We start from the raw sequence: 27,807 nt of genomic DNA, 5'->3' as shown, positions 1-27,807 counted from the left end.
ATCGTGTTCCAAATAACTATTGTATCATTCCTTCTCATTCTCATTGATACGTAGAGTTTCTCGGACACAACGCAGCCATGCAACCAAAATCTACGTAAGGGTCATACAGGGAAGAGATAGAGGCAGAATAAGCTCTCATAGGAACGAATCATGATCCAGATGATATATGTCGGACCGACCAATCCAACCTGAATCAAAACTCATGCTTGGTCCATCATGATCAAATGATGATGTTTTATTGAACGATAGTAGGGATACCAAAGATGTGTCAAGAAGGATTGAGCCGTTTTAGATAAAGGACAAGAGGTCCAAATTACATACAGACAGGCCAAAACTGACATTGTCAAAATATTCATTTTGTTCACAGATCGTAGTGCGATCGTGACCTTAATACTGCAGTCACGCATCAGCGTATAGCTTCGACGTTCGATGGGCGTGTTAAAAAATCATGTACGCTGCCAACACGCTAATAATTTTGGATGTATTCAACCTGTCAATCATATCTGTAACTTATGCACAACGAGCTTTTAGCCTGTAATGGGCTTATGAGAAGCGTACCTAAGCCTTTTTTGGGCGTTCAAGAAACGTATGTTGGCGTATGCCTGGCGTTTGTCTAACGTAGATGGAATGCTCGCTACGAAGGCAAATTTTTTTTTAAAAGCGTATTTGAGACGCGTCCCGGGCATATCTTGGACGTTTTATTATGGGATGTTTGTTACAAACACACCCGCATACGTTTCAGTTAAAGTCGAACGACCTTGAAGCGTATACAACGTGCCCTAAACGTGTCTCAAACTTATCTGTTGCGTTTTCAACGCGCGTGTAGTGTATGTATTACGTGCGTGTAGCGTACAGGTAAACGCTAGACATACGCTTGAGCTGGATGAAAATTGTTATGCTGCTTAAAAATTTCCTTGAGTTGTAGCGTTCACCTAGTGTATACCTTTGTATTTCGACGTACTTCAAACTGATGCAACGCGCGTTTAACGATTGCTTAGTGTTTCTCTTGTGTGCAACTAACATATACCGACTTTGTCAATTTTCTCTATACGCTTGGTGCATGCCGGTCTATACGCCAATGTTTGACGCCGGCATTAGGGACTGTGGTATTATGTAGAAATCTGATATACCGCTGTGGTTTTATTATCACTTTATTATAATTTGTCTTTACATTATATGGGTTTGACATTACGTAATGATGTTTTGATATAACTCAATATGGGATAGTCATTACTTAATAATATTTCGATATTACACGATATGGTTGCGTATTGACTAAATAAATTACTTAATACAGCAGTCACACTTAGCCACGATCGCACTGCGATCTATGAAAAGAAAAAAAAAATTTGACGATCGTAGTGCGTAGTGAAATTGTAATAAAATCGTGGTAAGATCGAAAAGGTCACTGTGCATCGTAGCAATAGCGTAGATAAAGCGCGATTATAATCGGGGAGACTGTGCTACGAACTCAAAGTGACTTTACTACGACCTCAATATGACCATCTGTTATTATAATTATTATCAAACAAATATATGAGATCTTTTATTTTATTTGATAAAGAAGCTGTTCCATTAAAACAAAAAGATACCTGTTGAATTTTAAATCTTCAAAAAGAAATGAAGTCAATACTTTGGAATGTAAAGTACGTAAAAGTCATTTGTGTTTTAAATATATCAAACATGTGTCATGTTTATTAATAACTACATGTATCCCCAAGCATGTTGAATATATATTCGTTATATCGCTTGTGATGTTATATCGAAAGGTTTATTTTGCAGAAGTATGATTATTCAATTTTATTTTAGTTTGACAAAACTTTTACGATGTTAATATTCATTTGGAATATATATGTTACAGATAGAACTCAACTATCGTCTACAAATTGTAGATATACATATAGGGAAAATTCAAAAACCTAATATGGACCGTATTTCGTAAAAAGCAGAAAATTAAAAAGTTTACTTTTTTACATTGGCTAGAGGTATAGGGGGAGAGTTGAGATCTCATTAACATGTTTGACCCCACCACAATTTTGCGCCTGTCCCAAGTCAGGAGCCTCTGGCCTTTGTAAGTCATGTATGATTTTTAATTTTTGTTTCTTGTGTATAATTCGGAGTTTAGTATGACGTCCATTATCACTGAACTAGTGAATTTTTGTTTTGCAAAAGCGATAGTGAGGGGTAAATAACATGAATATAATGCCTACACATGTTAAAACTGCAATAAATTGTAGCATGTATCAATTATTTCGAATCTGATTAGGACAAATAAGGTAATTTCTTTGTCCGATATGTATAGGTTTAGAGGGTTTGTGTAGGCTCTTTCATAAAACTCCCTCTTCGTTATAAAAAACTTTGTAAAACAAGCAAATAACTGGCACTGTGATTTTTTCAGAGGGAGGAGTTTGAACAGCCAGCATGAACGGATGTCGTATCTAGGTCAAATATGTCAATTTCCAATTACAACACATTACACATGTTACACTCATAATAAATGAAATAGTAACAACAAATGCATCATTTAAGAGTTTGGAAGTGTTTAAAGTTAATGAAATATATCAAATGTATGCCAATTTGATAAAATTTATTATACTGCTGTAGTCAATATATGCATATTATGCAAACAAATTTTATTGGCTTTAGAGTATGGGTTTATTTACAAAGCGAAAAATGCACGTCATATTAGAACTATAACATAATACAATTATGGAACGCCACAGCTGTATAAAGCCCTAGTCAACTAGACCACGATCGCACCACGCTCACCGCGATTCAAAATAAATAAGATCATGGTGAGCTCGCAGTATGAGCGGCATGAAAATGTAAATTTTCGTTTCAATCAGTTTGCTACTACGTCCTCATAACGCTTAGAACTACAACGATTCCGGTAAGATTATACCACGTTCTCCCCACGCTTATTCTGCGACCTCAATACCATTATCACGATCTTTCTACGCTCATCACGTCCTCCCTGCAACCACACCACGATCAATCCGATTGCAACACGATCTTACCACGCTTCTACTGTGATTAAAGCACGCTCTTACCACGACGATACTACGATCATACCACGTTCATACTGCGATCTTACTACACTCCCAGCAATGATATTAACATCGTGTTCCAAATAACTATTGTATCATTCCTTCTCATTCTCATTGATACGTAGAGTTTCTCGGACACAACGCAGCCATGCAACCAAAATCTACGTAAGGGTCATACAGGGAAGAGATAGAGGCAGAATAAGCTCTCATAGGAACGAATCATGATCCAGATGATATATGTCGGACCGACCAATCCAACCTGAATCAAAACTCATGCTTGGTCCATCATGATCAAATGATGATGTTTTATTGAACGATAGTAGGGATACCAAAGATGTGTCAAGAAGGATTGAGCCGTTTTAGATAAAGGACAAGAGGTCCAAATTACATACAGACAGGCCAAAACTGACATTGTCAAAATATTCATTTTGTTCACAGATCGTAGTGCGATCGTGACCTTAATACTGCAGTCACGCATCAGCGTATAGCTTCGACGTTCGATGGGCGTGTTAAAAAATCATGTACGCTGCCAACACGCTAATAATTTTGGATGTATTCAACCTGTCAATCATATCTGTAACTTATGCACAACGAGCTTTTAGCCTGTAATGGGCTTATGAGAAGCGTACCTAAGCCTTTTTTGGGCGTTCAAGAAACGTATGTTGGCGTATGCCTGGCGTTTGTCTAACGTAGATGGAATGCTCGCTACGAAGGCAAATTTTTTTTTAAAAGCGTATTTGAGACGCGTCCCGGGCATATCTTGGACGTTTTATTATGGGATGTTTGTTACAAACACACCCGCATACGTTTCAGTTAAAGTCGAACGACCTTGAAGCGTATACAACGTGCCCTAAACGTGTCTCAAACTTATCTGTTGCGTTTTCAACGCGCGTGTAGTGTATGTATTACGTGCGTGTAGCGTACAGGTAAACGCTAGACATACGCTTGAGCTGGATGAAAATTGTTATGCTGCTTAAAAATTTCCTTGAGTTGTAGCGTTCACCTAGTGTATACCTTTGTATTTCGACGTACTTCAAACTGATGCAACGCGCGTTTAACGATTGCTTAGTGTTTCTCTTGTGTGCAACTAACATATACCGACTTTGTCAATTTTCTCTATACGCTTGGTGCATGCCGGTCTATACGCCAATGTTTGACGCCGGCATTAGGGACTGTGGTATTATGTAGAAATCTGATATACCGCTGTGGTTTTATTATCACTTTATTATAATTTGTCTTTACATTATATGGGTTTGACATTACGTAATGATGTTTTGATATAACTCAATATGGGATAGTCATTACTTAATAATATTTCGATATTACACGATATGGTTGCGTATTGACTAAATAAATTACTTAATACAGCAGTCACACTTAGCCACGATCGCACTGCGATCTATGAAAAGAAAAAAAAAATTTGACGATCGTAGTGCGTAGTGAGATTGTAATAAAATCGTGGTAAGATCGAAAAGGTCACTGTGCATCGTAGCAATAGCGTAGATAAAGCGCGATTATAATCGGGGAGACTGTGCTACGAACTCAAAGTGACTTTACTACGACCTCAATATGACCATCTGTTATTACCGCGACTAAACCACGATTCCACTACGACTATACCACGTTCAAACCACGCTGTCTACTGCGGGGTTAACACATTGCCGATTATTGCTCCCGTTTGAGACCAGACAGCGATACGACACTAAAAGTAATTAAGTCGGATTACTATCCTCAATTATCTGAAATGTCCTATCATTGTCTGAACACAGTCGTTATAGTTCGTAAAAGATTCCTATGGGTCGGGAAGGGTCCGAATAGTTCGGCGAGGCACATCAACAGTTAGGTGCGTCCCGTAACATTCGGGGAAACTCAGCCGATTTTGTCTAGTCGGATTACTATCGTGCCTATGTCGTGACAGATTCTGCTATATTGGATCAAAATCCTAACAATGTACTGTGGAACGGGAATGATCTGGAGACATTTTTCATTGCTGTTTTTCTGCCGATTGAGTCCAGATTGCATCCAGATCTTGTCGATTGCGAACCGTTTTTGCCGAAACCGTTCCGGAACAGTCCCGTTATTTATACGAAATTCGTCATTGATACCCACGTCAAAGTCCCGACAATTACAGAATACAATACGACTGAGACCAGACAAAGCCGTTTGCAATGCGATAGAGCGGACCGTGATAGGATTACGTTTGGACAATACCTAATAATCCCGAAGTTGACTACAGTTTTCGAACGGATAACTTCCGTCAGCGTCAGTTAACTGTCTGGTCACTGTCTGATATCTGTCGGATTACATTCGGTAGAATCGGGACGCAGTCGTAACAGACTCGGTCGGATTTTACCAGGCGAAATGTACAAATTGGATTAGAAGCGGATTGAGAACGGGATTATCGGGATAAATTCGCTTGGAAACGGTTAATATCGACACTTCCTGAACAATATCTGATTGTTGTCGTGATTAAATTATTTGTTTTACAAATTTTAATTAAAGTTTGAATTTCCATCCACGATTCACAAGATCTTGATCAGACTTTTGACAAATTTTAATCGGGAATGGTCCTGTCAAGAACGTTAGTACAAATCGTGAATGTGTGACCCCAGCTTAAGACCATAGTACAATTTTAGCACGCCCATGCCGTCCTCATCACGCTGTTCTTATGACCTGACTACGTTTATACTACGATCGTCATGCTCATTGTCATTGTCATATAACACTTATAAAAGCTCTCCAGTTTTTGCTTGTCTGTATGTAATTTGGACCTCTTGTTCTTTATCTAAAACGACTCAATCCTTCTTTACACATCTTTGGTATCCCCACTATCGTTCAAAAAAACATCGTCATTTGATCATGATGGACCAAGCATGAGTTGTGATTCAGGTTGGATTGGTCGGTCCGACATATATCATCTGGATCATGATTCGTTCATATGAGAGCTTATTCTGCCTCTATCTCTTCCTTTACCCCTACCACTACGCCCACTGGAAGATTTTTGTTGCATGACTGCGTTGATTCCGAGAAACTCTACATAAAAAAATCAATGAGAAATAGAAGGAATTCCTAATTTCCGTGGCACGTAGTGTAACTGGAATTAATTGTCTTCTCACGTAGCAGTTCGAAGGCGTATGAATTTTTTGGGCGGGAAACATTATTGTGTTAAATGATAGGTGTATATATGGTCATTTCTAGCCCTGCTTTGCTTGAGTGAACATCATTTTTTTTTCTGAGTGCCATGATGGATCCGGACATCGAGAATAGTGTTAAGCGGATTGTCGGGGAGGAAATTCGAAAAACGCAGAATGATTTATTGTCGCAAATGGAAGGGATGTTTTCTATAAAACTACAAGAATTCGATCATCAACAGAAGGAGAGATCTGAGCTACAAATGAACAGATTACAAAACGAACTTTCGGGGAATGATGATTACAAGTTTCAAAGAAAGTCGTGTGAGGATCAGTTCAAATTCAATCGCAAACTAAGCGTAACTTTGAAGGAAGCCGATGCCAGTTTGGAGTCCAGGGACCCAAGTGCCAGTTTAGCCAAGCAGAAAATAGCAGAAGGTATACAACTAATACGCTATAGACAGAAATTAGTGAAAATGGCCGATTCGTCCGAGATGGGATGGAAAGTGGTACAAGAATATACAGCGAATCCCCTCGCAGATGATTCAGAGGACGACCGTAAGATTCTTAGAGCGCAGACACGAGCGGAGAGAAAAACAAAATCAGAGAAAGCCAAGAAGAAAAGACCAACGCCATATAGCAGGCCAACTTCAACTGTTACTTTTAGTGATGCAAACGGGAAAGCAAGTGGGAGACCCGAAGTTTGCTACAACTGTTACAAGCCTGGTCACTGGAAATTTGAATGTCCAGAGAAAAAACGAAAGTTAAGTACAAATTTATTTAATGTTAATAAATTAAGTAGCATTTGCTCAGATTTAGTACATGGTAATAGTTTTCAGGTGAATACGAATCACCTAACTGATAAGTCTTTAAAGTATTTCATGAATGATGATAGTATTTGTTTACTCGAGCGTGAACGTATTGAACAGGTGTCTAGCCAGTTAACGGTAAATTCAAGTTTACTCACACCTGTAGGTAAATTTAAAAAATCAATACACAAATGGAGAGATATAGACACAAGCATGTATATTTTGAGTGTTATAGAAAAAGGATACGGTATTCCGTTTAAAGTACTGCCAGATAATGTTATATTGAGAAATAATAAATCTGCTAGGGATAACGGGGAATTCGTTATTGGTGAGATTTTGAAATTGACAGAAAAAGGTTGCATTTCAGAAGTTAACGATATACCTTTTGTGGTTAATCCTTTAACGGTAGCTTTGAGTCGATCAAAGAAGCCCTGTTTAGTTTGGACTGTAGGCATATCAACGAATGCATACACCAGTTTAGGTTTAAATTTGAAGATGGTACAGTTGCAAGAGAATTGTTTGAAAAGGGCAATTTTTTGTTTAGATATGATCTTAAAAGTGCATATCACCATTTGGAAATATTAGAGGAACATAGAACTTATTTAGGTTTCAGTTGGGATTTCAATGGTATAACAAAGTACTTTGTATTTAATGTTCTTCCTTTTGGTCTGGCCAGTGCAGGTCATATTTTTACCAAAGTTCTTAAGGAAGTGATAAAATACTGGAGAAATCAGGGGTTGAAGATAATAATGTATCTTGATGATGGGCTTGGAGGTGCAAATGATTTTCAATCAGCTGAAAGAGCTAGTTCGTATATAAGATCTAGTTTGTCTGAATTTGGTTTTTTAATAGCTGAAGAAAAATGTGTTTGGTATCCACAGCAAAATATGACCTGGATAGGTTTAGTATGGGATATGGAGTTCGGGAAACTTAGAGTTTCTAGTGAACGTATTGACAGATTAGTTGATGTTATCAGTAAAATACTTTTCTGTGTCGGAAAAGGAAAAATGTTGCACAATGCAAAGTTTGTTGCCGGAATTGTTGGTCAGATTATATCAATGCAAGCTGTGTTAGGTAATTTAGTTAGGCTTAGAACTAGAGAATTGTATAACTGTATACTATTAAGGGCAAGTTGGAAGTCACTTGTCGCTCTGACAGCCCCGGCTGTCGAGGAGCTCAAATACTGGTTAAATTCAGTAACGCAGTTAAATGAGCAAGGTAATGATCTGCATGAGTCAGATGTATGTGATTTGGGGGCGTTTACTGATGCCTCAGAAGTAGGTTTTGGGGGCTATATTGTGCCCGCAGTTGATGGCATATGTGCCGAGTAGGTCTGTGACTCGTTAGAAATTTTGACTGACTGTTGTCTAGAATTACCAGGTAACAGTTTGAATACTGTAGTAACAGTATTGGAAAGTGGTAAAAGTTCAACATGACGTGAACTTGAAGCAGTAAGCAGAACAGTGAAAAGTTCGTTAAGATGTTTAGAAAACCATTGTTTAAAATTGAATACAGACAATAAGAATGTAACTAGTATAGTTAAAAATGGTAGCAAAAAACCGGAACTGCAAAATATTGCTTGTGAGCTAAATTATTTATGTTCAGAGAACAATATAAAAATTAAACCACATTGAATTCCAAGAGAACAAAATAAAATTGCTGATGGTCTGAGTAGATATTCAGATTGCGACGACTGGGGTATTAAAGAATCTGTATTTCAAATGTTAGATAAGTTATGGGGTAAACATACAATAGACAGATTTGCTACAGATTACAACACTAAATGTTCGAGATTTAATTCTAAATGTTGGTGTAAGAATACAGAAGCAATTGATGCGTTCTCACAAAACTGGTTTGGTGAAAACAATTGGTTAGTACCACGACCAAATGTTGTTTGTAAGGTTATAAGTAAACTATGCAGTGATGAGGCAAATTGTACATTGGTGGTTCCATTGTGGTATTCTTCACCTTATTGGTTGATGTTGCATGATATATTTGGAAATTTTAAACATTTCATAAAAGAAAAGCATCAAATAATGAGCATTAGTCCTGTTGTTCCCGGAGAGGGGAAATATATGAAATTTTTCTTGATTGCATTTAAGATCAGATTTAATTGATTTTATTTTGTATTTGTTTTTTGTACAGGTTTAACGCTTGGACGTTTTGTAACAGAAGCCGTGGAGGATAGTGGTATTGGAGAGGATCATCCTTTACATGATTTGGTGGATAGTTTTTCGTCGAGACTGCTTGATTCCAGGAGTGACAGTACTGTTAGAAAATATAACTACGCTTTTAAAAAATGGAAAACATTTTCGCATGAACATAATTTGACTTATTTGCCAGCATCGCCTATTCATGTTTCCTTATATTTAGTTCATTTGCTTGATTCAGGTGCTACATACAGTACAATCAATAGTGTTTTTTATTCCATTAAATGGGCCCATGACATGTCAGGTCAGTTAGATCCTACAGAGAATGCTTTTGTAATATATACACAAGCAACAAGCTAGTCGACAAACATACGTTTGTGTTTTAGTTGTTTATTGGTAGAAGTGTTACTATGTTACTATGTTAGGAACATAAGGTATAGAGAAGACTGTACAGTTTTTACATGGAGCACGATGTTGACGATATATTGCTTGGAGCGTAGTTAAAGATCGCAGTATTAACATTTTATGATCACAGTATAGTCGTGGTATTAAAGTGCGTGCTATAATCGCAATCGAAGCGTGGTAAGATCATGTTGCAATCAGTTTAATCATGGTATTGTCGCATTGTGGACGTGATGAGCGTAGCAAGATCGTGATAATCGTATTGAGGTCACAGAGTAAGCGTTGAGAGAACGTGGTATAATCTCAGCGGGATCGTTATGGAAGCGTAATGAGGACGTACACATGTTGTAGCAACGTAAATGAACGAAAATTTACATTTTCATGTCGCTCATACTGCGAGCTCACCACGATCTAAATGTATTTTATATCACGGTGAGCGTGGTGCGATCGTGGTCTAGTTGGACTTGGGCTTTATATGGTTTTGTCATTACGTGTTATGGTTTTGTCATTACTCGATTTGGTTTATTCATTATTTAATTTGGTTGTTTCATTAGGCAATGTGGTTTTAACATTACTTGATGTGAATTTGACTTAACGTTATGTAGTTGTTTCATCACATGATGTAGTTTTGTTATTTCGTAATGATGAATCTTTATATGGCTTTAACATAACGTAATGGTGTTTCAAAGTTTGACGATTTTACACTATATGATGTGTTTATTTCAGTATTTGATGTGATCCTTTCATTCTTTGATTTGGTTTATGAAAAAAAGGCGTAACACAACTATATCGGATTCATTAAACAAAAACACGTTTTGTACTTTTAATGGTCATATTTATTAATTTTTATAAATTTCCTGCTAACAAACGTATGAATCTTTCGAAATACTAAGGATTTTCTTATCCCAGACATAGATTACCTTAGCCGTATTTGGCACAATTTTGGGACAATTTTGGGTCCTCAATGCCCTTCAATCTTTTACTTATTTGGGTTTATAACTATTTTGATCTGATCGTCACTGAAGAGTCTGACTTATTTAGATGAAACGGTCGTACGCGTCTTGCTTTGTAAATTATAAGCCTTGTACATTCGAAAACTATTTCTGTATATACTGATATATTTGAAACTGAATTATCAGATAGCACAGTAAAATAAAAGTTTTCTCCTTGATACCGTTTATTTTGGATGTGAAAATGTTGAAGTTTGTTGATTTTTCATCTAGTAAATTGATCGTGAAAGCAAGGTGTGCGCAGACGGGCGCAGGACGTTTGCTCTTTTTTTTTATCTGTAATACTAAAAGACTTATGCGCTTCAAACACTATGTAATGGTCATTTGCGCTTTAAATTGATATAATATAGTAGACTTTTCTATGTAAACGATAGATAGACAATAACTGTTTTGTGTATTTAAATATATTGATATATACACAGGCCATATTGATTATTATTCCATAAAATTAATTTTAAAGACAATTTGTCTGGTTTTTTTTTGTCACATGGCACATTTCCAGGAGTCAAGTGACTAGCGGCAAAACTGTGAAATATACGCAATGCATCGGGAGAAAGTCGTATAGATACACTTTTAGCGTTAAGTATATACATTGTAGCTTTAGTGGGAAAAACAAGGAACCAAATCTCTTAAAGACAGGCATTCTATCACGCGATCTTTCTGTTGTGCGTTGGTTCCGCTTACCACTGCACAACTTAGATTTCTGGTTGGAGAAGCTATTGAATTTAAAGTATTCTCTACATGCTCGACTACATCTGAAGTGAAAGAAAACAAAAGAAGAAAAACATTACCAGCTTATTTTCTTTTAATGTGTTGAGATGATGTACATTGCCAAAAAAGTATAGGGAAAATTTATATCAGTCTGCCATTTTTGCTTGACTTTTATATACATTTCCTTCCGTTAAACAAGTAAAATTTAGCTTTAAGATCCTTTAACATAAGCAAAAACTTTTTCAACTTCGATTAGAATAACACAGCATATTCTGTTTTTCTTTTATCTTTTATAAACTAAACCTAATTCTTAGTGCATTTTAACTTTGTGATTGAGCTCGTTCACTGACACTGGTAGAACACCCCTCCTTCAATAATGGTAAGGTTTTTTTGTGGTATATAAGCAGTAGAAATTCCTTGCTCATTGTCGGTTGTCATTAGTCTACGGAGACATACGATCAATATATGGTACGTTGATACTCGAGATCGATGTCTAATATAATAAACTATAACTGTAGTGTAATACATACATGTAGGTAGAATAGTTATATATAAATCATATTAGAGAACGCAAAGAGGAGTGATTTTGTATTCATTTTAGTTTTAAAATATTTATTTATAGTTGAGTGGGAAACAAGTTATAACTACAACTTATATCAATCCCTTTCCACTTTGCTGGTGCGAGTGCTGGCTTGTAGCGACATATTAGTCTGCTCATTTTCGAAATTAACAAGGGTGTTCTTTACGTGCAAGACATATTGCTCTCTCATAATTCATTGGTGTTTATTCATGAATAAAGTTTAATTGTTTAATAGTTTGTTAATATAACATCTTGACCTAGCTTCAAAATGGTAACAAACCTATTTCAAAATAAAAGTAGACATGCATACCTTGTGTGCACATGTACATAATTACATAATTTGGTGGCTAGTTATGGGATCAACATTTTTCTGTTTTTAAATCAATTGTGAAAATTGATTTGTAAGAAACTCATATGTTTAAACTGTTTACTTGAAAACAGATAAAAAAAAAACCTGTCCTTTTCACATTTTTAACTACTCACAGTTTGTTTGCGTATATGTTTTACATTATGGACTAATAACGATAGTGGGATACAGTCATACAAAGCCTTTTAAAGTCTGTAGAACTCAAAAATCGAACATTCCCTTAACTTATTCCAAATTGTGTTTTTTTTTCAAATTTCTACTTTATTTAATAAACCTTCTTGCAATTCTAGAAAGGTGTTTCATTAAGATTAAGCCAAGTGTTTCTCGTGACTAGACAATTCCAATGAAATGTTTGGTTTAATCTTGAATATTACTGTAAATAGTTTAGTTGTTAATTTCTGTCATTTGGTCTCTTTTGAAGAGTTGTCTCATTGGCAATCATACCACATCCTCTTTTGTTTATATTGACCTCAATCATTATAAGAGTACTACTAGTATCTAAACTACTATTTATTATTATTTCAAATGGTACAATGTAGTTCTTAATACATCGTTTTCCTACCAATTCTTAATATTTTTATTGATCTAAACTGACACAACTATGGATGATATTTTCGTGTTTCATTGATTAATAAAAGAAATTTGACCCAAAGAGAAAATATTGCTTAGTTCGATTTTAGGAGCTAAAATTTTAATAAGTACACTTAAAATCGAATAGAAGAAACAACACCATGACAAAAGACAAAGGCATTCAAGCATCAATCAACAAATCACTTAAGGAAAACAAACACTACAAAAGCGGAGGATTTATATTAACACTAATAAACTTCTTTTGTTGTAGGGTTTGATTCTTGATCGAACAAAATGCAATTGTGTTGAAATAACTTCGAAATACGACAAAAGATGTCCATACAAATCTGAATGGAAATTGAAAGCAACAAGTAAATGTGAAGAACTCTCTAACTACTATTGTCTGTGGGATGATTTCCAAAAAGAGTATCGTGAATTTTGCCGAGACAAACCAGATTTCTGGCCGATTGGTATTATGTTTAAATTTATAAGTCATTCCTCAATAATCCAAAACATTAGAACTACAATGATCACGTTCATATATAAGCATTGCTATAAAATTGAAGTATATACAGCATATGCAGGTGTTTAAACTTTGAAATATAGCTTAAATCCTTTTTTTACACATTTCCATATCTATTTGAATCACGTATACACTTGGACAGAAGCTTCAATTCTCAGTTAGAATTCAAGACGACAACAAATGCAAAATTTGAAAGATTTTTTTATATCTCCTTATTTGAATGCAAAACAGATTTGAAAGGTTTGCAAGAACTGGTATCATTTACATTCAGGATTAGAAAAAAATATACCAAGATTACAAAACTCCAAGGTGATTTAAAAAAGACGATTAATATAAACTTACAAAATTAAAACATCGACCTAGCACATTCACACGCACATGAAACAGAGCAGTCGTCTAACGGTTCGTTTTTTTTTTTATTTAACGTATCAGTATAAATTCATAGTTCAACGAGGATATTAAATTGATAAGTGAACATTTACTGTTATATAATCCTTACCGTTGACTTATAGCAAAAACAGGTTATCAGGATACAATTTTGTAGTAAAAGAAGAAAAATTACAAAATTACAAAAGTTGCAATTTTGTTTAATTAGTAAATCATTAACAAGATATTCTGAAGACAAAACATTGGTGAAATGGTACTTGTAATCGTTAAATAACGTTATAAAGAAAACAAGTGCTGACTATCAAATTGCACTGCACAATTACTTATTTTTGTTTTAAAACGACCGTTTGTATAATGGTATCATGTCGTCGCCAGCATCGTCCGAAGACACATTTTGGTTCCTGACAATAACTTTAGTAAAGTGAATGGATATCTGTGAAATGGTACTAGAAGGTTCAATACAACAAAAGGAATATTGGATTCGATGTTGGGGGTTTTGGTACTAACAGTTTTGCAAAAGTGAGCTATAAAAGGCCCAACACAAGCATTTTTGATTTTTTTGGAATTGCACTTTTGTGTAAGTGGATAGATCTCTATAAAATTTTACCAGAAAGATAGGTTGGGATTGATGTTGGGGGTTGTGGTACCAACAGATTAGCAAAAGTGGGCTATGGAGGATGCAGTTCTGTAAATAATTATAGAAAAACAGCGTAGCACCTAAAAGTTCATGGCATATTGTATGATAACTGCCTTTAAATAAGATAGTAGTGCATATAAACTTTTCCTTCTTGAAAATCAAAAGAGTGTTGACAAAATATCAATTAAAAGAACTGTTTATAAAAGTTTGGCCTGTTGGTGACATTATGGCTTAATCGTTGATTCATTTCAACCATTCATAGTACTTTTACATGTTGACTGACTCGACCCAAAGGCCCAATTTGCAGTATCAGGTGAACACGCAAACACTTGTAGCAAGATACATAATGATATGTTTGCTATACTCCAGAAACAAGCTATCATTTAGACATGTCGATTTGGGCTTCTGCTTTTTATCTATTTGTAAAATGTCCAAACATTTGTTTTCGTATCGAATGTTGCACTTCCAGTTTTGCATGCTAGCCATATATTATATACACTTTGATACCGTGATCTATAACATTTACTTAAAATATGACAGTTATTTATACAATGTTTGTAATAGCGTTTTACGGTATCACATACCACTTCTTTAAAAGCTAAACGTAATACAAATCAAGTTTAAACTCATCTTCAGACAATGTGTATATGTACCAGCCAGGCAGAATACATGAATTCAAATTTGATGCAAACAAACATTACTTTGATCTGAATAAACTTAGGTCAAGGACAATATTATATATATGTGAATTTAGCAGCCGGTTCGTTATTCGATATCCGATATTCAAAATTTAGTTGAAAATCATACAAAGTTAAACACTTGATAACATTAAAAGTATGATTTTCATAGTTAAGAGGACTGATAAGATACGTTATCACTTTTCTAAGTTGAATATTTGACTATTTGTCTTTATGTACATTTTTTTGTAATATAGAATTTTATCAATAAAACAACTTCAAAGATGTACTTTTATATACTAGAAATATAAATATAAATATTTATGGATGGTCAAAAAAAAGAAATATATAGTTAAAACCTACCTCAGACCACTTAAATGAGGATGACACCCCTGGTCTTTCAATGTTCATCAAATTCAAGTTAATCATGGACTCAGTATATGAAAAGTTGAATTAGAAGGATTTCAGAAAAAGATGTCATCTTCGACATCTACGGAGGGCTAAGATTGCCATTTTTCATAAAACAAAACAATCAAAATTTTAAGAAAAAGGGCATAGGGCAATGGTGAGAGCCCCCTGAACTCTTAATCATTCTAATATTATGCAGAAATTTAGTTAATAATAGGTAAAACAATCGCAACTCAAAGGAATTTGGTAACTGCAAAGTGACATTCTAAGCCCCCTCCGTAGATATTGGATATGACATTATTCAGGGAAATTCTTTCGATACAATCGAGTGTATAATTTGTCCAATTGTAAGGACATTGAAAAAACAGGAGGGTCTCATCGTCATTTAAGCGGTCTCAGGTAGGTTTTCACTATGACGCAACGTCAGATATTGCTACAATTTAGTGTAACAGAAACCCGCAATATCAAGTTTTTCATGCTTTCCTTGTTGGGTAAATGCAAGGTACATCACACGGGTAGAAATGCCGATATATTCCATTCCGATATGATTTTATAATTTACATAGTATATTACATTTTACTTCTAGTGATAATGTGTTTTTCGGGGGAATATTGCTGCATTATATATATTCAACCCGAATATGATTTTATTCAAACAGTGGAACAAGAGACAATTAAATGGCTTATAGTCATGACACTGAAATTTTTGATCGTCTTATAGATGTGTATTTTTGTAATATGAGTATCATTTCGTTTTGTTGAAAGTAGGATACCGGTATTACATTAAGTGGAGGAAGGAACCCGCGAATGCAGTTCATGTCGTCCCATATTACGCTTGTGGCGATGTCAAACAATGTTAACGGACAACCTTGCAAGACATTTTCATTAATCCTTAATTTTTATAGGTAACCCTGTAATCTTAATACTTGTTGGTGTAACAATTTCAACTTTTAAAGTACTTTTTATTGGTATAGTAATCAAAGCCGAAAAATAATCTTCATGCAATCAAATCTCTGTTTTTTGGCCGTAAAAGTTTTGTGAAGGCAATAAAGTTTAACTCGGACATTACCGCAAGACATTGCAAACCTATTGTTTTGAATTGAATATGTAGCTCAATTCATTCATTAATTTGAACTTTTGGAGCTTACACTTATTACAAAACGATCGTGCTTACAATTTAATAAATTACATGTCAACATTTAATTATTTTAACTGAAATGTTTCAAGTTTTAAACTAAATTCCCCCTGGGACAGTCATTGATACATATTTTTTTCAAAATATCTATGCTAATTTTATATTGAGACGGTCATGTAATATATCACGACATAAACATTCATGCAAAATTTCGAAGAGTTGCGTGAACATTTCGCGAATTGTTCGAGGTTAATGTTTCGTGTTTGTTACATGGGACAACGCCAAGTGAACGTTTTTTTCTGATAATCTGTGTCTTCCGAAGCCTATGAATATTATATTTTTATTCTTTGTCTATCATACTGTGAAAATTTAAGAAGCAATCTTTGTTTTCATTTATAATTTGAATATCCAACTCTCCGTAAATATAGAAGACAGGAAGTGTACCCAAATTTTTGTTTGTATCTACCTAATAACTAAGTGTATGCATAATATTAGGCAGATTGAAAAATCTGGGGCTCTCAACATTGCTATGTGCCCTTTGTCCTTACATTTTGACATTTTGTAGGTGAACAGTGTCATTCTAAGCTCTCCGTAGATATCGATGATGAAATTATTCAGAACAATCCTTTCGATATAATCTTAATTTTAATTTTTCGACGTATATTGCTATCACGTTGGCGTCGTCGTCGTCGTCTTGCGTCGTCGTTGTCCGAATACTTTTTGTTTTCGCACTCTAACTTTAGTAAAAGTGAATAGAAATCAATGAAATTTTGACACAAGGTTTATGACCACAAATGAAAGGTTGGGATTGATTTTGGGAGTTTTGGTCCCAACATTTTAGGAAAAAGGGGCCAAAAGGGCCCAAAATAAGCATTTTCTCGGTTTTCGCACTATAACTTTAGTTTAAGTGAATAGAAATCTATAAAATTTTGACACAAGGTTTATGACCACAAATTAAACTTAGTTTGATTTTAACAAAAATTGAATCCTTGGGGTTCTTTAATATGTTGAATCTAAAAATGTACTTAGATTTTTGATTATTGGCCCAGTTTTCAAGTTGGTCCAAATCGGGGTCCAAAATTAAACTTTGTTTGATTTCATCAAAAATTGAATAATTGGGTTTCTTTGATATATGCCAAATCTAACTGTGTATGTAGATTCTTAATTTTTGGTCCCGTTTTCAAATTGGTCTACATTAAAGTCCAAAGGGTCTAAAATTAAACTAAATTTGATTTTAATAAAAATTGAATTCTTGGGCTTTTTTGATATGCTGAATCTAAACATGTACTTAGATTTTTGTTTATGGGCTCAGTTTTCAAGTTGGTTCAAATCAGGATCCAAAATTATTATATTAAGTATTGTGCAATAGCAAGAAATTTTCAACTGCACAGTATTCAGCAATAGCAAGAAATCTTCAATTGCACAGTATTGTGCAATAGCAAGAAATTTTCAATTGCTCAGTATTGCGTAATAGGAAGAAATCTTCAATAGCAGAGTATTATGCAATAGCAAATATTTTCAATTGCACAGTATTGCGCAAGAGCCAGAAATATCTAATTGCACAATATTGTGCAATAGCAAGAAATTTTCAATTGATTGGAGTTATCTTTCTTTGTCCAGAATAGTAGAAGAGTCAACTTAAATCATTGTTTTATACAATATACAATGTATATTCACTTTTACTACCAACTGATAAATTAAAACAATCTTTACCATTCAGTGATAACAAGCACCTATTGTTACATTTTAATATTTTATGATGTATTTAAATGAGTAGTTATTGTTGCAAACTCCATTAGAAATTGAATTGAGATCAGTTTTTTGAAAAAGGGAAAGGGGGATGTGAAAAAAAATGGGGGGGGGGGTAAATTTTTCTCATTTCAGATTTCATAAATAAAAAGAAAATTTCTTCAAACATTTTTTTGAGGGGATTAATATTCAACAGCATAGTGAATTGCTCAAAGGCAAAAAAAAAAAATTTAAGTTCATTAGACCACATTCATTCTGTGTCAGAAACCTATGCTGTGTCAACTATTTAATCGCAATCCAAATTTAGAGCTGTATCCAGCTTGAATGTTGTGTCCATACTTGCCCCAACCGTTCAGGGTTCAACCTCTGCGGTCGTATAAAGCTGCGCCCTGCGGATCATCTGGTTATATACATATGGAAAAAAGTATTCCAACACAGAATTGAAATTCAAATTAAAAAAAAAACACTCTTTATTGTTTGGTGATATAATTTGTTGAAAAGAGCTAGATAAATATTATTTAAATCTCACCTGAGTTTAATCAATGCATATCGACTCGATAAGTTCTTATCTGCACATGCAGCTACTGTACCCGTACACAATAAAACAGATGTTTTATCCTTATTGTTTTCAACAATTTAAATAACCAAGTTTATAACGTTATGTGACTGACACCTTAACTTGTAATGGGTCATCCACAACTCTTAACTGCAGCAAGATGGCAGATTCTCAGCATGAGAGAAGCCGGTATGTCGCTGTGACAATTGCACGTATTGTTTGTCATCACCATTCCACTTTTAGTCGTTTTGAGAATAAAAATCAGACAACACACGATGTTAAAGGAATTCCGAGATTAAAAAGACCCTATAACATCTGCTAGGGAAAATCAAGAATAATTATGATAATGATGATTGGTCATTGCAACCAATATATTCCTTAAAAAGTGGTTGCAATAGGGAGTCTTTAAATAAGAACCGTTCGAGCTCGACTGATCGCTACTGGCTATCGTGCGATTAGCCCATTTCGGGGACCTTTGCTTACGAACAGACGTACAGTGGCCCGTATCCAATGTAGTGCAGAGCTTGCCAAAGTTGGAAATTAGCATCGTTGAGGAAGACCCATTGTTCCAATGGAATTCGATTTATCTTCCTTGGCCCGTTCGTAGCCCGGATTTGAAGCATATCGAGCATATATGGGACACTAATGGGCGTAAAGTGCGCATAAGGACACCCCCAGTTCAAACACGTCATGAATGAAACAATGCCCGTAATCAGGAATGGTTGCGATTACATCAGCAACAATTTATTCGACTGGTGGCAGGAATCAGACAACGTTAAGAGGCGGTTATCTGTTTAAATGGAGGCTGCACCAAGTAACAATTCTTTGGCGTATAACGATTAACCATGATATCAACAACCATCGTTAGATTAATTTTGAAATGTCTGCCATTGTAAAGTTCGACTACAGTAAAAGTTGGAAAATGGATTTTTTTTTTACAAAAATACTTCATTTTGTTATCAAAATTGTGCTTTTTTCATACGTTTTTTTATTCGTTTTAGTGCCAATGTTATCATTAACTATGTTTCAATGTTTGTTTTATGATGGATTTGTTTCAGGATAATAACTTTTGAATAAGTAATTAATACGAAATCAACAAAATTTTAACACAATGTTTATAACCACAAAAGAAAGCTTGGGATTTATTTGGGGTTATGGTCCCAAAGTGGCAAAAAACAGCAATTATTTAGTTTCAGGACAAAAAGTTGTGTATTAGTATTTCAATTGTTCTGATATTGTACAACAATGTTTAATACCATTAGTATTATTATTTTAAGGGGTTATTGGGCAAACAGTCTATGATTGTAACAAAAGGTGCCAAAAACAAGCATTTTTCTAGTTTCAAGACAATAATTTGTGTGTACATGTAACTGTATTAATCTTTCTGACATTGTACCACAAGTTTCCATATAACACAGGGAAGGCTGGGTATAAGTTTGCGGTTAATTTTTTCAAATAGGTAGAAATAAGGGGCAAAAAAAAGGGCCAAAAAGAAGCATTTGTCTAGTTTACAGACAATAAACTTGTGTTTAAGTGTATGGATCTCTATATGTTTTTACAAGAAGGTTCAATTCCACTAATGGAAGGTTGGGATTAATAAGGGACCAAAAAGGGGGCCGAAAATAATCATTTTTGTAGTTTTCAAACAATAACTTATGTTTAAGTGTAAAAATCTCTCTAAAATTAAACCACAAGTTTCCATACCATGAAAGGATGGTAAGTATGGACTGTGGGGCGTTATGGCTCAAAATGTTCCGGGATAAGGGGCAAAAAAGGGGACAAACTAGGTATTTCTGGTCAATGGAGAATTAAGACAATTTAAAAGCAGTGTAAGGGAGGTAATTCTAAAGCATTTAACATAGAATGTTGGGTATGTTCGGATTTACCTCCCTTACACTACTTGTATATTATGTACACAGAAATGTCAGGTTTTGGAATAATTGCAATAAAAAGGGGGTGGAAGTTGTTTTTAATTTGTTTTTTTCAAATTTCTCAAATTCTAAATTTTTGAAAAGTTAAAAGAAGAAATCTTTAATTGCACAATATTGCACAATAGATTTGTACGATCCTGACATTTGTTTTATGTCAGAAACTCATTTTATGTCAACCATTTGACCGCAATCTAAATTCTGAGCTTTATCAATACTTGTCCATACTTCAAATACAATGAAAGTCCCAACTATGTATTGGCTTCCGAAGCTACACAAAACCCCTTACAAATATAGATTTATTTCGTCTTCAAGCCATTGTTCAACTACTAAATTGTCTATTCTTCTTACCAGCACACTTGGTACAATTAAAAACCTGATAATAAATTGTTCAAACAAGGCCTTCGAAAATAGTGGAATAAATTACTTTTGGAGTGTCAAGAACTCGTTGGAAGTACTTGATGAATTGCATGCTTATATTGGTGATTTTGAATCTGTTCAAAGTTTTGATTTTTCTACCCTGTATACCACATTGCCTCACATTCTCATTAAGAAAAAATTCACACACCTAATTAAATGGGCATTCAAAAAATCAGAATGTGAATATATATGTTCAAACTCTTTTAGGTCATTTTTTAGTAGCAATAAACAAAAAAACTATGTTAATTGGACATGCTTTGATACTATATATGCCCTTGAATTTTTACTAGATAACATTTTTGTTCGCTTTGGAGATTCCGTATATCGTCAGATTATCGGAATTCCAATGGGGACTAACTGTGCACCACTTATTGCGGACCTGTTTTTGTATTGTTATGAGTTACAATTTATGACAAAAATAAGCAAAGACCCATCGAAACAACATCTGATAAACAAATTTAATAATACTTTTAGATATTTGGATGATATTTTGGCTCTCAATAATGACGACTTCAGTATGTATATTAATGAAATTTATCCTGTTGAACTTACTTTAAATAAAGCTAATACTAACAATGACCACTGCCCTTTTCTCGATCTTGATATCTATATCACTAATGGAAAGCTGAATACTAAAATTTATGATGAAAGGGATGATTTTTCATTTCCTATCGTTAATTATCCGTTTTTAGATGGTGACGTTCCCTTGTCACCATCTTACGGTGTTTATAATATCTCAACTTGTACGATTCGCTCGTGTATGTAAAAATGTTTTCGATTTTAACGAGAGAAATTTATGTATTACTGAAAAATTATTACACCAGGGTTTTCGATATCACAAACTAGTCAAAACATTTACTAAATTTTATCATCGGTATAAAGACATCATTCGTAAATATAGCTCAACATGCAGACTTCTAATACGTTCAGGTATTTCACATCCAATTTTTTATGGTAATATTCTTTATAAAGCACAAAGGTGTCAGTATTCACCTCAGAAACTTACAAAACCTTTGAACAGACTTATTAAGAAGGGATATAATTACGATACTGTAGTCAAGTCATTAAAGATTGCATATTTTGGCGTTAATATTGAGTCACTGATAAGGTCTTTGCATCGGAACTAAACACATTTATTCTAAAAACAGTTGTTGGCATGACACGGGTTATGTTCTTCTCATATATGTTATGATGGTATGATACTAAACCCCTAACGGGAAGGATTGTGCCTGATGTTCATATAATGAAATCATAATCATTCAGTCAGTTTAATTGAAGTCTGGAGCTGGCATGTCAGTTAACTGCTAGTAGTCTGTTGTTATTTATGTATTATTGTCATTTTGTTTATTTTATTTGGTTACATCTTCTGACATCAGACTCGGATTTCTCTTGAACTGAATTTTAATGTGCGCATTGTTATGCGTTTACTTTACTACATTGGTTAGAGGTATAGGGGGAGGGTTGAGATCTCACAAACATGTTTAACCCTGCCGCATTTTTGCGCCTGTCCCAAGTCAGGAGCCTCTGGCCTTTGTTAGTCTTGTATTATTTTAATTTTAGTTTCTTGTGTACAATTTGGAAATTAGTATGGCGTTCATTATCACTGGACTAGTATATATTTGTTTAGGGGCCAGCTGAAGGACGCCTCCGGGTGCGGGAATTTCTCGCTACATTGAAGACCTGTTGATGACCCTCTGCTGTTGTTTTTTATTTGGTCGGGTTGTTGTCTCTTTGACACATGCCCCATTTCCATTCTCAATTTTATTTTGTCTCAACTTTTCAGGGTTCGACTTCTGCGGTCTTAAAAGCTGCGCCCTGCGGCGCACTTGGTTTCAATGTGTATATGTACAGAGTCTTTGAATTTGTCGAATTTTTAGGACATTGAAAGAACACAGGGGGTCACACTGTCAATTAAGCGTTGTCAGGTAGGTTTTTAACTATAAATTACATTTTTTTTTGGGAGGGGGGGGGTGGTGGTGGGTGGGGGTCTGGTTGGTTTGGGGTGCTTTCTATATATATATTTCTATTTATATTTCTAAATTTCTAAAGTGCTCGGTTTTTGCTTTTATTTTCAGAAATAAATGTGTTTTTTTATAATATTCAACAAAATTTGAATATCCAACCGACTGCTATATTGAATATCGAATATCGATAAACGAACCGGCTGCTAACTTCACATTCATTAATATTACATCTAAGTAGTTATATTTGTTACAATACAATAATAATATAAAAGCGTGTGCTCACCTCGTGGCGATAACATTTTGATGAAATATGGTAAAAAATCTTTTATGGTAATATTCTTTATAAAGCACAAAAATGTCAGTATTCACCATAGAAGCTAACAAATCCTTTAAATAGACTTATTAAGAAGGGATAATTATAGTTACAATACTGTTCTCAGGTCATTAAAGATTGCATATTTTGGCTTTAATATTGATTCACTTATAGGGACTTTGCATCGGAACTAAACACATTTATTTAAAAACAGTTGTTGGCATGACACGGGTTATGTTCTTCTAATGTATGTTATGATGGCATGATGATACTAAACCCCTAACAGGAGGAATTGTGCCCGATATTCATATGATCAGTTTAATTGAAGTCTAGAGCTGGCAAGTCAATTAACTGCTAGTAGTCTGTTGTTATTTATGTATTATTGTCATTTTGTTTATTTCCTTTTGTTACATCTTCTGACATCAGACTCGGACCTCCCTTTTACTGAATATTAATGTGCGTATTGTTATGTGTTTACTTTGCATTGGCTAGAGGTATAGGGGAGGGTTGAGATCTCATAAACATGTTTAACCCCGCCGCAGTTTGCACCTGTCCCAAGTCAGGAGCCTCTGGACTTTGTTAGTCTTGTATTAATTTTAACTTTAGTTGCTTGTGTATAATTTGAAGTTTAGTATGGCGTTCATTATCACTGAACTAGTATACATATTTGTTTAGGGAACGGCTGAATGATGCCTCCGGCTGCCGGAATTTCTTTGAAGACCTATTGGTGACCTTCTGCTGTTGTCTGTTCTATCGTCGGGTTGTTGTCTCTTTGACACATTTCCCATTTCCATTCTCAATTTTACGATTGAATAAATTTCCTTTCTTATACTACTGGTAATCAACACTGGATGCATGAAACACGTCAACACCATACTTTACCAACACTAGTAGTATTATTTGAGAATGAAACATAACAAATTTTTAAAGCATGGTTTTTGGCAATATTGCCGCTAACATGGCTAACGAAATTAACAGATTGCCTGCTTAGAATTTCTATAAAGAACTCATTTTGAGTATTTCTAATACATGATTCACTATCTGGAAGAGGACCCAGCGATTACTAGATTTAAGTCTATTTACTTACATTCCAATAATTTCAATTCAGAAAACTTTTTTCAGTTAATGTTGCTAAACACAGTTTAGAAGAAAATCACCCCAAAAATTATAAACTTTAATAAGATTTGATAGATGGACAGGGAATACAAAGTTTCCATTTATACCAATAAGAGGTCATACAGATATAAGAATATGTGGTATGAGTGCCAATGAGACATCTATTCATGCAAGCCACAATATGTTAATGTAAGCCTTTATACATGTAGGTCAAAATATGGTTTTTAACACGGAGCCTTTGCTAAGAACACCAATTGACTATTGCAAAACCATTTAAAAAGGAAAATCTACCAGAAACGAAAAACACTTATGAACGACGATCACGGAACATCAGATTCCTGACTTAGGTCAGAGTGCAAACAAATGCAGCGGGTTTAAAAAGAGGGACGAAAGATACCAAAGGGACAGTTAAACTCATAAATCTAAAACAAACTGACAACGCCATGGCTGAAAATTAAAAAGACAAACAAACAACAGCACACATGACACAACATAGAAAACTAAAGAATAAACAACACGAACCCCACCAAAAAACTAGTGGTGATCTCAGGTGCTCCGGAAGGGTACGCAGATCCTGCTCCACATGTGGCACCCGTCGTGTTGCTTATGTGATAACACATCCGGTGAATAGTCTTATTCGGTGGGTCACATGCATGAAAGGGAAGGGGATCGTAGTTATAACGTAAGGAACATATCCGATATAATTTGTGAAACGGTTATTCCATAACGGTCAACCAACTCTTAATGGCGTCCGTAAAATTTACGAAGGGATGATTTCAACTTCACCATTTGGAACTCTTGGTTTAATAGCTTCCTTGTGAGCAACAACCCTCTATCAAGAAAATCATGATAGGAAATGCAAGCACGGGAATATCGTATCAATTGGGAGATATATACCACGTATGCAGGTGCTGCTGGAATGTAGCTACTTAGAAATGAAAAGTTCACAATTGGAAAGCTGAAATCATCTCTTTTGTCGTAAAGTTTTGTTTTCAACCGACCCTCATTGTCAATTTCTAGATGCAAGTCAAAATATGAGGCCGACTCATAACGTTTTAAAAGGTACAAACCTTGACCCTTTTTTGAAACAATAGTGTAACATCACAACATATAAATGTTCACTATAATATATCAATTGAAATGGCTCATCTCAATCAAAAGACATATCAACAAAAAAGTTAACATACACAAACGTATATATTTCATCTATGCATGACACAATGTAATTATATAAATACAAAATTAATGAAATACATCATGTAAATGGTGAAAACCAATATAAGAAAGATTATCATAACCTTAGACAACATGCCGCCAAATAAAATAACGTAAATGTACACATGCAATTACAAATAATTTTGATGTACGGTATACAATGATACAGTCATGGAGTACGGACATATTTTTTTGCAAAATAAATAACTTTGTTGTTCATATATAGTGCAAGAACAGAAATGAAAATGTATAATCATACTAAACACTTATGAAAGCTGGTATAGATTAAAGAATATCGAGACGAGATATAACACCAAATACATTAAATAACAAAAAATGTATACATCATGTACATATTGAGTCAACAGACCAAATCACCGTTAGTACGATTCTAGAGTACTCCAAGGTATTGATAGCTTGTTAAAAGCCAAACACTGTTAATAATACAAAAGCATGAATCAGAGATTAAAATCAACTAAAAACACATCTCGAGATTTAGTATTTTAACGTCATGGGCAGTCAAAGAAGACATGTCTTGTGCAACGCCAAAAATTACGTTTTGACACAATTAAACCTTGTATGATCTCGTCAAACATGAAATTATTGCAGCTCTGTCTAATGCTGAATCTTATTGAGTATTTATGTTTGTTATTTTTGGGCCCTGGTTTTTCATTTAGTCAAACATTAGGGTTGACCACATATATTTGTGTCCATAACCTATATTATCATGATTATGTCAATAGTTTGATCACAATTCTAATCATATAGTATCAAGCATCAATATTGTGTCAAAACGTGCCAGGGTTTGACCTGTGCGGCCGTATAATGCTGCGCTCATCGAAGCATTTTATTTTTATTTAATCTTTATTTATGTAGGCAGAAAGTGTGTTTTACGGGGAAACCTTGACAGTGAAGAATGCTCCTTTAAACGATTTCAGCCAATTGTATTTAGAACTGAGGGTAACAGTGATTGCATATATACTAAGTCTTCATGTGAAGATCAGGGACAAGTAATTCACCACAATGGGTCAACCGCAAACAACCGTAAATGTCGATGTGCCTTTGATTGTGGATATCTCTTCGTTTTTACACCACAGCTTACTTCATTTTGCAATCCCTTTGTTGAAGATTGTTCGTGCTTCAGAAATACATCCGTTGAGTCGCTCAACAATTCTGAAGGTAAATATCTAATGGTGTAGGGCATGCCAACATTTTTTCTTATGTAACTTTTCGTTACTTTCCAAAATAAATTAACAAAATATATAGAGAAACGATATTAAACCAAATAAAGATTATTAAATTATATGCCATTTCTTTTTAAAACTTTCAATTTTTAATCGAAATTAGACATTTTTCAATCGCAAATTGAATAATCTAATATATAAAAGAAAGTATTTTCTTTATTTTTCATAGAACTCAACAACACGAAAGACACCTTGGGATGTTCAAAGACAAAACGGTAAGACAATTTTAATCCCTTTTAGCGTATTATAATTTCAAGAAATTACTTTGTATATGTGAGATAATAAATGTTTTCATTAACTGTTCAACATTTAATGAAAATTAAATGATACGTTTATAGCAATTTATGAAGATTCGCATTGTACACTACTACAGCCGTTGTGGTCACTTTTTTTTGTAACTCTTTGTTTGATTGTAAATACTGGCCTTACATGCCCTAGTCTAAGTAGATTCATCAAAGATGTCAGGATTTAAATGGTGTTATCCAGATTTGCGTCAACACAAGTCTCATCAGTGACAGCACTGTAAAGAGAGAAAGAAAAATTATCAAATTAAAGAACATATAATTACTTTTTTGCATCAACTTTTTGTCTAACCTTAATCGAAAGACTAGCTGTTTGTTAAAACGGTTCGTTGTTATTTCAGTGTGTAAGAACAACCAATAATGTAAAACTACTGTACTGATAAGACTTTTTCAGGTTGCCAATGTCTGATAAGATTAACTATCAACATGATCAAATACAAACTACTTTTAGAATTGA

The 27,807-nt window shown here is 34.5% G+C and overlaps 1 protein-coding gene and 1 long non-coding RNA gene across 2 annotated transcripts; both read left to right on the top strand.

Annotated features, from left to right (window-relative positions):
• Window positions 1–6,236: 6,236 nt before the first annotated feature.
• Window positions 6,237–8,384, top strand: LOC143042410 (uncharacterized). The gene has a single exon (XM_076214698.1). The coding sequence runs from the start codon at window positions 6,289–6,291 to the stop codon at window positions 7,570–7,572; it is 1,284 nt and encodes a 427-aa protein (XP_076070813.1). The 5' UTR covers window positions 6,237–6,288; the 3' UTR covers window positions 7,573–8,384.
• A 4,670-nt stretch (window positions 8,385–13,054) lies between these two features.
• On the top strand, window positions 13,055–27,807 carry LOC143043471 (uncharacterized). Its single transcript, XR_012968413.1, has 4 exons — window positions 13,055–13,247; window positions 26,681–26,983; window positions 27,218–27,263; window positions 27,745–27,807. It is a non-coding gene; the product is annotated as an uncharacterized LOC143043471 (long non-coding RNA).

Source organism: Mytilus galloprovincialis, chromosome 8, assembly GCF_965363235.1.
Source record: "Mytilus galloprovincialis chromosome 8, xbMytGall1.hap1.1, whole genome shotgun sequence".
Classification (NCBI taxonomy): domain Eukaryota; kingdom Metazoa; phylum Mollusca; class Bivalvia; order Mytilida; family Mytilidae; genus Mytilus; species Mytilus galloprovincialis.
Note: the sequence above shows the minus strand (reverse complement) of the source record. Positions and strands in the feature narration are given on the sequence as shown.

Excerpts from the sequence above, each read along its gene's own strand:
- LOC143042410 (XM_076214698.1), top strand. The coding sequence starts at position 6,289 with ATGATGGATCCGGACATCGAGAATAGTGTTAAGCGGATTGTCGGGGAG.